The 15,032-nt window shown below is 38.6% G+C and overlaps 2 protein-coding genes across 3 annotated transcripts in view; both read left to right on the top strand.

Annotated features, from left to right (window-relative positions):
• The first annotated feature begins 98 nt into the window (after positions 1-98).
• lsm1 (LSM1, U6 small nuclear RNA associated) lies at positions 99-4,640 on the top strand. The gene is made up of 4 exons (XM_051652861.1): positions 99-255; positions 594-662; positions 3,307-3,422; positions 3,586-4,640. The coding sequence occupies exons 1-4, from the start codon at positions 210-212 to the stop codon at positions 3,754-3,756; spliced, it is 402 nt and encodes a 133-aa protein (XP_051508821.1). The 5' UTR covers positions 99-209; the 3' UTR covers positions 3,757-4,640.
• A 1,780-nt stretch (positions 4,641-6,420) lies between these two features.
• Positions 6,421-15,032, top strand: part of LOC127414641 (G protein-coupled receptor kinase 5-like) — a 105,841-nt gene continuing 97,229 nt past the window's right edge. Inside the window, exon 1 of one of the 2 annotated variants that reach the window (XM_051652829.1) lies at positions 6,421-7,156. In XM_051652829.1, the coding sequence (XP_051508789.1) occupies positions 7,105-7,156 (52 nt within the window). In that variant the 5' untranslated portion in view covers positions 6,421-7,104. The remainder of the gene's footprint in view (positions 7,157-15,032) is intronic. The other variant, XM_051652831.1, reaches the window with a different exon arrangement.

The following is a 15,032-nucleotide window of genomic DNA, read 5'->3' on the forward strand; positions in this document are numbered from 1 at the left end:
TAAAGTTATCGTTTAAAATATTTCAAAGCTATGCTTGACCGCTCCAGCACTTCGCGTCCAGCAATAACGAGCGAGAGATTAAAGGGTTAACCTGAACCGGAAGCACTTTGTTCTGCGTTACGTCCTGTGGTTACATATTTGAAATGCTCCATGGCTGGATACTTTACATTAAAAAAATAAAATAAAAAAACCTCCCAAATGTGAGCAAAATGAATTACATGCCAGGGACTGCGAGCCTCATCGAGGATATTGATAGTAAGTTAACTACAATTTAATTCGGTTTAATGTATGTCAGTTCGCAATAGTGGATTCACAGTTGGCGTTGTGTAATGGTATTCGCTATTTAGGCATATAAAAGTCACGTTGAAGGCACACGTTTGAGAAAACAATTGCCCTATTGGCTCTTGTCCGACAGGTTTATCTGGCCTAATGAGTCAAATAAAGCAGAGTTATCGTGAATATGTGTGAAGTATGTGAGTGATGGCCTCAGTGCAGGTGTTAGTGTCATCACACGTGAGATCATAACAAAATCCTTATCTCAAGTTCAACAGTATGCATGTGACTAACAGTGCATTTTTTCCTCTACTTTCCAGAAAAACACCTTGTTCTACTTCGTGATGGGAGAACATTGATTGGGATCCTAAGAAGCATAGATCAGTTTGGTATGTATGAAGGTTTGGCATTGTAATTTTGCAAGCAGCCTTCCAATGTACATGGCAGAGCCATTGATTTCAATTTATTTGTATAGCGTTTTTCACAATACATATTGGTCCAAAGTGGATTTTCAAAGTATAGTGTTTGAAACACTAAGGCGTTCTTCTATCTCTGTTTATAAACCAAAGCCATACCTCACAGCTGCTGTTCAGACACATTTTGGACACAGTGTTTTATATATTAGGAAATATCAGCTTCTCAAAGTTTTTATGAACTTATTATTGGCACAACTAAACATTCACAATGTAAAAAACACCTAAAGTAGTGCCTAAAAGGGATAGTTCACCCAAAAATTACACTTCTCATCATGTACTCACCCTCATGACATCCTGGATGTGTATGACTTTCTTTCTTCAGCAGAACAAAAACAAAGATTTTTAGAAGAATATTTCAGCTCTGTAGGTCCATACAGTGCAAGTGAATGGTGGCCAGAACTTTCAAGCTCCAAAAAGCAGCTAAATGCAACATTAAAGTAATCCATATGACTCCATTGGTTTAATCCATGTCTTCAGAAGCTATATGATAGGTGTGGGTGAGAAACAGATCAATATTTCAGTCCTTTTTTTTTTTTTTACTATAGAGCTCTGCTTTCATTTCCACATTCTTTTGTTTTTGGCAGTTCACATTCTTTGTGCATATCGCCACCTACTGGGCAGGAAGAATTTATAGGAAAAAAGGATTGAAATATTGATCTGTTTCTCACCCACACCTATCATATTGCGTCTGAAGATATGGATTAAACCACTGGAGTTTTATGGATTACTTTACATTTACATTACATTTATTCATTTGGCAGACACTTTTATCCAAAGCGACTTACAAAAGAGGAAAACATAAGCGAATCATCTTAAGGAGACATTGGTATGAAAAGTGCTGTATTACAAAGTTTCACTAGCATCATAATACTATTCAAAACAGAATAAAGTGCAACAGGAAATTATTATTATTTTTTTTTTGACTGGTTAAGTGCTCATGGAAAAGATGTGTTTTTAGTCATTTTTTGAAGACGGAGAGTGAGTCAGCTTCACGGATGGAGTTGGGAAGTTCGTTCCACCAATGTGGTATGATGAAGCTGAAAGTCCGGGAAAGTGTTTTGGTGCCTCTTTGTGTTGGTACAATAAGGTGACGTTTCTTAGCCGAACGCAGGCTTCTAGTGGGTGCGTAGCTCTGCATAAATGATTTTAGGTATGCTGGAGCAGACCCGGTGACTGTTCTGTACGCCAGCATCAGAGCCTTGAATTTGATATGTGCGTCAACCGGCAGCCAGTGGAGAGAGAGACAAGGAGTGGTGTAACGTGCTCTCTTTGGTTCATTAAAGACCAGACGTGCTGCTGCATTATGGATCATTTACAGGGGTCTAATTGCACATGCAGGGAGGCCTGCAATGAGAGCGTTACAGTAGTCCAGTCTAGTTATGACAAGTCACTGGACAAGCAGTTGTGTGGCATGTTCAGAGAGGAAGGGTCTTATCTTCCTGATATTGTAGAGTGTAAATCTACATGATCTTGCGGTCTTTGAGATGTGGTCTATGAAATTTAGTCTGTTGTCGATGGTTACCCCGAGATTTCTGACTGATTTGGAAGGCGTTACAGTAGTTGCACCCAGCTGCACGGTGATGTTGTGTTCAACAGCAGGGTTGGCTGGAAAGACAAGGAGTTCAGTCTTGGCTAGGTTGAGTTGCAGGTGGTGCTCCTTCATCCAGGCCGAGATGTCTGCCAGGCAGGCAGAAATTCGAGCAGTCGCTGTGGTGTCGTTGGGCTGGAAAGACAAGTAGAGTTGCGTGTCATCAGCGTAGCAGTTGTAAGAGAAACCATGTGCCTGAATGATGGGTCCCAGTGATGTTGTGTATATAGAGAAGAGAAGTGGCCCAAGCACTGATCCCTGAGGTACCCCAGTAAGTAGGTGATGTGGCTTGGATACCTCACCTCTCCAGGCTACCTTGAAGGACCTACCTGAGAGATAGGAATTAAACCAGTCAAGCACAGTTCCTGTGATGCCCAGCGAGGAGAGGGTAGAGAGTAAGATCTGATGGTTGACTGTGTGAAAGGCTGCAGAAAGGTCCAGCAGAATCAGGACGGATGATCTGGATTCAGCTTTCGCCCGTCTCAGCGACTCCGTGACAGACAGCAGGGCAATCTCGGTGGAGTGTCCACTTTTGAAGCCTGACTGATTGTCATCCAGCAGCTTGTTCTGTGAGAGATTTGATTGAAAACTGCCCTTTCAAGTGTTTTTGCCATGAATGGGATGAGAGAGACTGGTGCACTTTAATGCTGCATTTAACTGGTTTTTGGAGCTTCAAAGTTCTGGCCACCATTCACTTGCATTGTATGGACCTACAGAGCTGAAATATTCTTCTAAAAATCTTCATTTGTGTTCAGCAGAAGAAAAAGTCATAAACATCTGGGATGGCATGAGGGTGAGTAAATTATGAATGTTATTTTTTGGGTGAACTATCCCTTTAAATAGATGAAATACAATAACTTCAGACCTATCGATCTATATCGGCTTAAAAGTAGATTACCTGCTTTTTTAACTTTATTGCAAAATTACCATTACATTTAACAATGTACCTGTTACATTATTTCTCCACAGCTAATTTAGTTTTGCATCAAACGGTTGAACGGATCCATGTTGGTAAAAAATTTGGTGACATACCTCGTGGGATATTCGTTGTCAGAGGAGAAAATGTCGTCTTGCTTGGTGAAGTAGTAAGTACAAGTGGTCATTATTCTGTTTGGGAGGATTTTTTGACATTGTGTAATATTTGTAAGGCATGTGGCGAATGATGAGACAGAACTTCATAAGGAAACAAATACTCAACTTAAACCTTCCTACCACTCAAGTTTAACCTTGTGCTGTTTCTCCCTTTAGGATCTGGATAAAGAATGTGATCAAATCCTCCAGAGAGTTTCCATTGAGGAAATTCTGGAGGAACAGCGGACAGAACAGCAAGCCAAGCAAGAGTCAGAGAGACTGAAGCTACAGGCAGTGAAAGAGCGAGGGTTGTCAATCCCTAAAGCTGACACATTAGATGATTTCTGAAACAACTTTACGTTTAGGATTTTGATTTTTGGTTTTATTCAGTGGTTATGTTTGGTATGAGACAATCTGTCTTTAAAATCATTATGCTATGATTGTTTAATGGAGGAAAGAGGAGAGAAAATTTGGTTTCACTAGTTGCTCTAAAGGAAGAATTTTGAGAATTGCTCACCATCTAAGTTTCTTTGTATGGCCAATATCATAGTGAAATGGATGATGGACCAAACTGAAGCACTTGGCCTGTTGGCTTTTAGTTTAAACTTAGTAAAACAGTGATAATATACAGGAAGGGTTTATTTCAGTGTTTACTATGTTAAAGATGTGACGCTATGGTTAAGTTGGTATATTATGTGAAACTCATGAAACAACACTGAAAATATTTTTGTTCTATTAAACCTATTTTATACTGATGCAGATATTTGTACTTTAATTTACATAGCTCATTGCCTCTCAGAAACTTCATATATCAAACAGAATTTAATGTACAACTTTGATGTATTTTGATATTCTCTTAGAAACCAATCAGCACAGAGGGCACATTAAATATTTACTAACCAATTAGTATTTTCTTCCCCTACAGATATAGAATTAACTGTATTGCCATAGACTTCCTTATATATATACAAGTTTTGTATGTGCTTGAGCACATTACTGCCCAGATGCAAAGCTTTTCGTGTTAAACATGTCCTTGCATCAGTCGGTAGCTAGGGGGTGATTTTGTATATGCTTTGTTTTGAGGCAATTGGAGAGGAGGGCATCAGAATCTACACTTGTGTTAGACACTAGTATGTTTTTACAGAAGTTACAGAGAACATATTCGACTAAACTGCAAATGTATTATTTTAGCTTCCTTCAGAAATTAAAGGTTGAGCTTGATGGTAACTCTATAGGTGCTGATGTTTATATGGTCCTAAAAAATCTTTCCTATCAGCTGTGTTTTTATTTTTATAAATACCTCAAATGAAGAGCAATATTGTTACTGTAATACACTAAATTAATTTGATTAAATATAAAAGTTGACCTCATGTAGTGTAAAAAAACTAACAGGTGATTATCACTCTCATAAATAATTTACATTTATGCATTTGGCAGATGCTTTTATCCAAAGCGACTTACAGTGCCCTTATTACAGGGACAATCCTACTGTAATTTAATTGTAATGAGCAGGTGCTTTGTTACCATCATGAATAGTGATACTAAACTTATATGATGATAATAGATCTGTCTGAAATACAGTTGCTAAAAAACTATTTTCAGTTTGTTTCAGTGTTCTTTGGTGCAGTGCAGCTTCATTTTTCATGAGTAGTCGGCCTACTGTACGTGCATTTTTTTATTTTAAAATACTTTCCCCTATCCCTTCTAATATGTATAGGAACTATAAGTAAGCAATTCGTAGGTTTATTTCCTCGAAAAAGTGTAAAAACTGTGGCTCAATAGTGCTTTCCAAAATTGCTGTTTGTTTTGAGCAGCCCAACCAGACACAGCAACATTGGCTCAACGGATGGCATGAGTTTGGGGTGGGATTTTTTTTTTTTTTTTGACCAGTGCCAGATGTAGGGTGTATTCAGAAAGCTGTTAGAAAACAGCATTTATTTCTGCAAAGCCATTTGGTGACGCAGAAATTACACACTTCAGCTTTAATGCCGGTGGGAAAAACAGCTTTGGTTTTGGTAACTGCAGCAGCAAAGCTTAAATTTTATTGGTCGGAGAATTTAATCGCTGGGCGAGTAAAAAAAATATTTAAAAACAGTTAAAAAATCTTGCTTTGTCGATGTGCAAATGTTCGCTCCCATTGTGAAAGGCTCCATTGGAATCCATTGTTCCTACTTAAAATTTTTATCGCGGCTAGAAACAGCATCATTAATTTGCATTAGGTATGAAAAGGCCTTAAAGGAATAGTTCACCCAAAAAGGAAAATTCTCTCATCATTTCTCACCCTCATGCCATCCCAGATGCGTATGAAGAATATCTCAGCTCTGTAGGTCCATACGATGCAAATGAATGGTGAACAAAATTTTGAAGCTCCAAAACGCACATCAACACAGCATAAAAATAATTAATAAGACTCCAGTGGTTTAATCCATGTCTTTTGAAGCAATCCAATCAGTTTTGGATGGCAACAGACCAAAATGTACCTCCTTTTCCACTATAAATCTTGCCGATGAAGTGTCTAGTTACGATCATGATTTCAAGCTCGGTTTTACTTCCTAATGCTTGACGCATGCGCAGAGCGCTAGATGGCGCTAAGAAGTGTAATCAAGCTTGAAATCATGATGGCCAAGGAGAATGCAGGTGTCACGATTTATAGTGAAAAAGGAGTTACACATTTTGGTCTGTTCTCACCCTTTTGTTTTTTCATTCAAATTGCAGTTTAGGCCCTGTGTGTGAAAGAAAGATAAAAAAAAAAAAACAGGCTGATCATATTAAACATTTATATTTCTGGACATTCAAAGTCACTCAAGTATCCCAAGTGTACACACAAAAAAAGTTGTAAATGCCATGTAAATATGTTCTCTTAAGTGTGGATTTGTAATGGTCATAAGTTTAACTAAAAAGTGTAACCATTCTCCTTCTATGCAACTTCTTTGCCTTGACTTTCATTGAATGCTCTGCTATCAAATAGCCTTTGACAGCCATGCATGCTTGTTCTTCAAGGCTCGTGCGTCACAGCTGCATTTAAACACGCCCCTTCCAAACGCTTGTTGAATAGAAATGACAAGGAAACATGCCAACCGCTGAAGACGAATCTCATGCATCGTTATAACCGCGCGCAGGCTCATTCTTTCGCGTTATTATGCCGTCTGAGCGCCACTCCATCGCGGTGCATGCTGTGGATCTGAACGGAGCCACGGGGAAAGCCGCTTGGGAGCGAGCCAAAAATTACAACTGAAAGAAGAAACCCAACCCTGCTTCGATTACGCACCGAGAGAGGGAGCACGCTGAATGTGACAGCCTGTAGTCAGGGGCACTTCAACAACTCATCTGCGAGGCTGAGATCGACCGTGTACGCTACTTTATCCGTGTTCTGGTGTGTGCACCTTCAAAGGATGTAGACGTCGGCCTGCTATACTTCGCTTTGGCATGCTCGCTTTAACAACGCGTTTTTTGAATAGGCAATGCCTTCCCTACGTGTTTTGTGGCGCAAACTACGAAAACCATGCGCTTATCTTAGTGATTCGTCCTCTTGCTTAGGTATACGTGTGTTAATAGTTTAAAATGCCTAGGTTTTGATAAATACACACACATATATATATATATATATTTTTTACGGACGGAAAATATCAAATTCGGCTGGGAGGAGCAACTCTATCTACACTTCGGCTTCCACGACAATATCCAAGTGGGTTTTTGATGGAGCTGGAGAACATTGTTGCAAACACGGTACTCCTGAAGGCCAGAGAGGGTAAGTGAGGCAAATGAACACGTTGTAATTTGTATCTTGTTTTTTGTTTAATCGTATGAAATTCGCTAGCACGCGCACCGATTTTACAGCAGGAAAAGGCATGAAACCGCTGCTCGCTCGTGCACCTCTCGTGATGATGTAATCGCAGCACTCCAACGGGTGATGAACAGATGCTGTATGAACATTTTCTCCAGCACGACCTGTATGTAACAGTGTTTCCAGCATCTCCAGCGGTTATTTCATCTGACAGCGTCATATTGCTGTATCGTTTGACAGTTCACCCTAAACACGCCAGAAAACATCAGCCTCCTACATCCGCTCTGAAAAGCGTGATTAAAAAACCGACTTGTTCTAACGAACCGACACGCTATTTCACCTTCTAAACACAGAGCATCCAAATACTTATTGATTTAATCATTTTACATTTTCTGACTGAGATACATGACGTGAGCTATGTTTAAGGAAATGGAAGATATGTTACAGATGGGCACCGCTACGCTGCCTAGCTCTAAACGAAACACACACAATTAGCTAATATAAATGAGGTAGGTCCGCTTTTAGTTGCGAGAAATCAGATCAGTTGTCCATAAACGTTGTGAAAAAAGATTGTCTTCGTTGCCACGAAAACCACAATAACCGATACTTCCTTTACTGGTATTTTGATGCAAGGCCTCGTCAGACGACCATTATTCCGCTATATTAACGTTTCGTTTGCTGCAGCTGTGTTGATTTAGACATATATGGTAACACCTTCAGCCAAATTCAACCTAGAACCACAGTTCAGGAGAAGAGGGATTTTAAAGGGATAGTACACCCAAAAAATGAAAATTCTCTCATCTTTTACTCACCCTCACGCCATCCCAGATGTGTATGCCTTACTCTCATCTGCTGAAAACCAATGAAGATTTTTAGAAAAATATCTCAGCTCTGTAGATCCAAACAATGCAAGTGAATGGTGACCAGAACTTTGAAGCTCCAAAAAGCACATAAAGGCAGCATAAAAGTAATCCATACGACTCCAGTGGTTTAATCCATGACTTCTGAAGCAATCTAATTGATTTTGGGTGAGAACAGATCAAAATAGAACTCCTTTTTCACTATTGCTGTCTCGTTTCGAAGGCTGCGTGCTCCGGATGTCGCATTTGTTGGCCGTATACGTCACAGAGACTGTCTCGTTTCAGAAAAGCAGGACATTAGGACTCTCCGAATGCAGCCTTCGAATGTGACCTTCTTTCACAGGAATTCGGAGGATGCAAGAGGTGTATCCTTCTTTGGCACTCACAACCCACAATTCTTTGCGTCAACAGAAATGTATGTAATTTCCTTGAAAAAATGATGCAGATTTACCTGAAAATATGATGTTCAAATGCAAGTAATTTTAATTCCCAAGTTGAAGTACCTAGTAGATGGGTGTAAAATATATAATTTGTAAAATTAAATATAAAGTAAATATAAAAGTACAGCAGCAAAATCCATTTTCCTTTCTCTCAAAATCATTATAACTCTCCTAAAGTTTACCTCAGAGATTCCCTTCTCACTCAGAGTGCTTGTGCAGGTTGAGAACGATGCATGCTGTCATAGCACCATGATACGTTTTGTTTCCGTTTGTCCTACGAAGGCTATCTCAAGTTGAGGACACTCGGTAAACCACTGTCTACAGAGGACATGTCCTACCTATCTACAGCCTTCAAAATTAGACACAACATACAAATCTTGACATCTGCAGTCTCCTTGGCGATTGTGATTTCAAGCTCAATTACACTTCCTAGCGCCATCTAGCGCTATTCGCATGCGTCAAGCACTAGGAAGTGTAGTCAAGCTTAAAATCATGATCGTGCATAGAGACTGCAATGGCAAGATATACAGCGGAAAAGGAGTTATATTTTGGTCTGTTCTCACCCAAAATCGATTAGATCGCTTAAGTAGTCATGGATGAACCACTGGAGTGTTAAGGATTTTATACTGCATTTGTGTTTTATTTTTATTTTTTAAGCTTCAATGTTTTGGTCACCATTAACTTGCATTTTATGGACCTACAGAGCTGAAATATTCTTCTAAAAATCTTCATTTGTGTTCTGCAGAAGAAAGAAAGTAATAAATATCTTGTTTGGCATGAGGGTGAGTAAATGATGAGAACATTTTCATTTTTGGGTGAACTATTCCTCTTATATGTGTTGTCTCTTTGTATGGCATAGCATGGAATCAATACATAATGGATGACCTCACAGGTTAAATAGCTAATATATAAGAAATTAATGGTTTTAAATTCACACTTTTCCCTCACAGAAGCAATTTAGAAATGTTTAGCCATAATACTCTTGTCAGAGCAAAGCTGCTCTGTTCCCCCAAGTGTGCATCATGGAAAATTATAATGGAATCCTGATGGGTCTTGAGAAGGGAAAAGCAAGGATGAGGGATTTATTTTGTTCTAACAGTACTTTATCTTCTTATAGTTTGTTTTGAACACAGTGTGGGTGAAATAATGAGGCTCTCAACATCCAGTACAGTCAGCAATTCATTTGGGCTATCTACGAACAGTACATTCCCAGTATTGGTACAGTGAGATACCAATAACGGGTTATAGTTGTACCATGGTTCTTTTGTTTTAATCACAAGGAGCCAAGCTATATGCATCATGTTCTTTTCAAAAAGAACATGATAATACTTAGAAATGAAATTCCATTTATGATTCACACGTCTCGCTGAGAAAGTGAACCTCTTGTGATCTTACAGTTCAACGAGTCATTCAGCTTTTGCTTTCATCGTTGTGATTTTATTCTCCAACTACATCTCATCATGCCTTTAGAACTCAAGTTATGACATTGTTCAACCCAAAGTACAAAATGTGGAGGCAGTGAACCTTGTTAGCCACAAAACATTTTGCACCATGTGGGCCTGTTAATTACCCAAATTCTCCTGCGGTCTGGAGGCACAGGGCTGTAAATTCAGTTCTTGTGCTCCTTGTTGCCCAGAGTTTACCATAAATGATCAGGTTTTGACAAGCTTACGATTTACAGTGTACCGCACTATACTGTGGAGCAGAGAGCGTTGGGCTAGGCCAGGGATGTTAGCAGCCTTCCTGGTAATGTAAATAAGTGAATATACACTAATGATAAAGATAACTGAATTTCAATTAAATTTGTAATTAATTTAAAGGAATATTCCAGGTTCAATACAAGTTAAGTGCAATCAACAGAATTTGTGGCATAACATTTCTCAAAAAATTTCCACTTGTTCCTCCTTTTCTTTAAAAAAAAGCACAAATCTGAGTTACAGTGAGGCACTTATAATAAAAGTGAATGGGGCCAATATGTAAACGTTAAAATACTCACTGTTTCAAAAGTATTGTCACAAGACATAATGTGTTAACATGATTTTAGTGTGATAGTCACTTACTAACCTTTCCTGTGTAAAGTTATAGCCAATTTTACAACTTTGTTGCCATGACAATGTAATGTCAACAAACTCTAAAACCCTAAAACGACTGTAAAAATGACTTTAAACAAATTTACGTAAGGAATAATTGACGATGGACCGTTGAATTGTTTAAAAATAATGCACACCCGAGGTGCGCGTCGTGACCGTTGCACCTCGGGTGTGCATTATTTTTAAACAATTCAATGGGCCGGAGTCAATTATTCCACTTATACCATGGTTACCACACCTTAAGACATCGTTCAGGGTTTTATCTCAAGACATTTTCTGGTTTTCATCCCTAAAACGCTTTTGTGAGTGGAACTACTTTCTTCCGCCACATTCATTCAGCGTCTTGCTTTAATACAGTCGGAGCCTTCGTTGCTAATTCGAAAATGTCGCATTAGAACTAGCAACGGAGTATTGCGCTGCTTTACTGGACTTACTGGAGTAACAAGTTAGTGCATTTGTGCATGTGTGTGAGAGTTTGCGTTTGAGCGATCCAAAGAGAAAAACTCAGAAAATGAGAGAGATCGCTTCTGGGATTACCTTTTTTGTTGCAGCTCTTGTCAGAAGTAACATCGCTTCAAAATCGGCATATTCCTGTTTATAATCCTTAACAACTTTTTTCATCCCCACTGAGATGCAGGAGTGCGCTGACATGATGACTCTGTTTTTCTCTCATGAGTATGTTTGGGCCTTAAGTGTGTGCATTACGTGTATAATGTGTGTCCACGAGTGTGGGAGTGTGTGAGGGGGGAGCGCGAGAGTTTTTACCACTGATATCTCAGATCATATAGAAACTGTTGTATTGATCAAGTGTACCTTGCTCTGATACAGCTCAAGCCTTCGTTGCTAATTCGAAAACGTCATGTTAGAACCAGCAACGGAGGATGCGCTGCCTTTCTCTCTCTCTCTCTCTCTCTCTCTGTGTGTGTGAGCGAAAAGGTGGGGTGGTGCTTTCTACTACAGCTATGTGAGGCTGATTAGGGCGAAATATATTGAAACATTAAAAGTTATTTCAGATAATATAAATTGTTGTATTGATCAAGTCTTGGAGGTGCGGCTCTATTTGTTGGTTGCGACTGGAGTCTCAGTGCGTGCGTGTGTGTAATAACTGAAATAATTTGGCGAAGTGATACGGAACCGTTATGCGGTCAAGACCTGGAACTACTTTATAGCCATGCATTTACTTGAAAAATAATTGCACACCTTAGAATGTCCGTCAACCAGTCAGAATCAAGCATTCAACAGACCCGTGGTATAAAGCTTAAACAATACATGAGTTTTAACAGAAGAATGAATGTAATTGCTTTTATAAAATAATAAGCTTCACATTTCTGTCTTTAAACTAGTGGTCGTCCGATATATTGCCGAGGCTAATAAATCGGCAGATATTCGTACTTTTTTAATTATCGTATCGCCTGTTAACTTTTTCCATTTGGCCGATGTATTTTTTTAAAAAAATTCTCTTGAGGGCACTGAAAATCGCCAGCTTGAATGTGAAGCGACTGAGACATGTAAACAACCAGCCAAGGTTTGTTTTGTTGTTACGTGCCATCGTGTTGCTACAGTAATAGACCGGTGTGCAACACAGTCTCATTTAAACGAGTAAATGTGCTCACCTGTTTCATTCTCCCTGTCTCTCCTCAACAGTTCCCTGTAACTTTTAACTGTCTTGTCTAATGATAAAAAGGCAAATATCAATAAAACTAATATTATATACCGTCTGCTAATATGTGCATATTTCGTTTAAACAGATGTAATAAACATACCTCACAAAACTTGAGCCGATACAGCATCCTGTGGAGTGCTTATTTATTTACCTCTAAAGCACATATTCTATCAGCCTCTTCTCAGCAATTCTCTGTAACTTTTCTAATGATAAAAGGCAAATATCAGTAAAACTTCCATTATATACCATATATGCAAAAATCTTGTTTAAACAGATGTAATTCACAAACCTCATGAAAATCCAGAGTTTTCTTCCTGTCGAGTGCTCATCTAATATCTTCCTCTGAAGTGCGTATTATATCAGCCAGGATAAAAAACTTCAGGATCAGCATCAAAAGTTCCTCTGATTCACAAATCATGACGGCCAATCCGTAACAATCCAAACAGGTGATCCAGGCCATTTAAACTGTCAGGAGATCGAGGCTCGCGCTGGATCAAGGCTGCGTATGAAACCAGGAAAATGCTGCCTCCGGAGGCTGTATACGGAGGTATGATGAAAATAAGGTGCTTCGATTTTTGCTTTTTTTAAAGAAAAGGAAGGATAATAATAACATTTTGAAATGTTGATTGTGGTAATCAATATTTTTCCACAAATGCTGTCGATTGAACTTCATTTGTATTGAATTTTGGAACATTCCTTTAAGAGGCTTTAATGCATTGAAACTAGAAAATCAAAGGACAGCTGGTGTCACAGGGTGTTTTTTGTATGTACAGGAATGTGGGTGAGTGTACTATATTGTAGTTTACTAGTTGACTGGACTTGATAAAAGCCATTAACCAACATGTTTTATGTCATGCTACCACACTAATTCAAGATGAAATACTTGTGCATGCATGCACAGAGGGCATCAGAAAATGTGGCATTTAAAAGTAGTCTTTATTGTTGTGTGCTGGCCTCGTGCATGTGTGTGTGTGAGCGAGAGCACTTGTTCACTGAGGATTTGCTCTATGTCCATGTGTGTGACTGCAAGCCATTTGTTTATCATGCTGCGTTTGGAGGAGAAATTGAGGCACAAGGCATGCATCCAAATGTTCGACTAGCAGCAGATAACAGGAAAAGCCGAGTTTACAGGCCACACAGTCTGTTTACATGGCTGAAGCCACGCTTCCGAAATCATTAGAGAAGCTGGCTGGAGCCAGGCAGCCTAAACTAAACTAAATAGAAAACCCATCTTTGTCTGCTATGACATTTTGCTTTGCTATTATGTAGAAAATATATTCAGCCGGAAACATCATGTTGACATTGAAAGGGTAGAACCTGATGTGTGGTGCAAATCTGTGATATACTGCTGAATGCAAGGAATCTATTGTATGTGTTTTGCCTTCAAAGGAATATTCTGGTTTTCATACATGTTAAACTCTATCGACAGCATTTGTGGCATAATATTGATTTACCACAAAAATTAATTTGGACTTGCCCCTCCTTTTCGAGGTTACATTGAGGCACTTACAATAAAAGTGAATGGGCCGTATAGGTAAATGTTAAAATATTCATGATTTCAAAAGTATAGCCACAAGACATAAACAATATGTGTGTTAACATGATTTTCGTGTGATATAATTGCTTACTAACCTTTTCTGTGTAAAGTTATAAAATTGTACAACTTCGTTGCCATGACGATGTTAACAAACCCTTAAACCCTAAAATGACTGTAAAAATGTCAATTTAAACAATTTTACAGCTCAAATAATACATGAGTTTTAATAGAAGAATTGATATATACTGCCTGGCCAAAAAAAAGGTTGTGTACTCTAACATTTCATTGGACCGCCTTTAGATTTGATTACGGCGAGCATTCGTCATGGCAGTGTTTCGACAACCTTATGCAACATCAGTGTGGTCGACCGATATGGGTTTTTTAATGGCCGATGCCGATATCCAGAGAGCATGGTTGCCTACAGGCCGATACAATGATGATATATCACACAATTTAATATAGTAAATAACATAAAATTGCTAAAAAATTTAATAAACTCTTATTTAGCACTGTATTTATTCAATTTCACACAAAACTTTAACTTTGTAAAAAGAATCTAAAATTTTTTTTATTTTAAATGGTAGATAGCAGTTTCTTCTGTTTAGTCATCAAATTTTAGTAATTTATTTGCACATGAAGAAATTGTTAATATATTAGGAAGAAGGAAATAACAGTACACACAGTAGTCCAGCAACCATGTCCAGGTTAGCAATCGCATTTACTCAAAAATTACAGAATCAAACCAATTTGTACAGTGCATAGTGAATATGACATTTACTTATAGCACACGTGAAGTGCTTTTACTTTGAAGTTGCACTCACATGCTCATGCAGATCCATCGCGAGCAGCAGCAGTCTCCTGGCAGTTTAAATGGCCTGGATCGCCTGCTTGGATTGTCACAGAGTGACCGTCATGATTTGTGAGTGTGGCTGATAGAATACGTGCTTCAGAGGAAGATATTAGATGAGCACTCGACGGGAAGAAAATGCTAGATTTTCATGAGGTCCGTAAATTACATCTGTTTAAACGAGATATTCGTATATTTGCAAATGGTATATAATAGAAGTTTTATTGATAATTGCCTTTTATCATTAAAAGTGATTTTATCACTAGAAAAGTTACAGGAAACTGCTGAGAAGAGGCTGATAGAATACGTGCTTTAGAGGTAAATAAATGAGCACTCCACAGGATGCTGGATCTGCTCAAGTTTTGTGAAGTTTGTTTATTACATCTGTTTAAACAAGATATGC

This window comes from Myxocyprinus asiaticus, chromosome 24, assembly GCF_019703515.2.
Source record: "Myxocyprinus asiaticus isolate MX2 ecotype Aquarium Trade chromosome 24, UBuf_Myxa_2, whole genome shotgun sequence".
NCBI lineage: Eukaryota > Metazoa > Chordata > Actinopteri > Cypriniformes > Catostomidae > Myxocyprinus > Myxocyprinus asiaticus.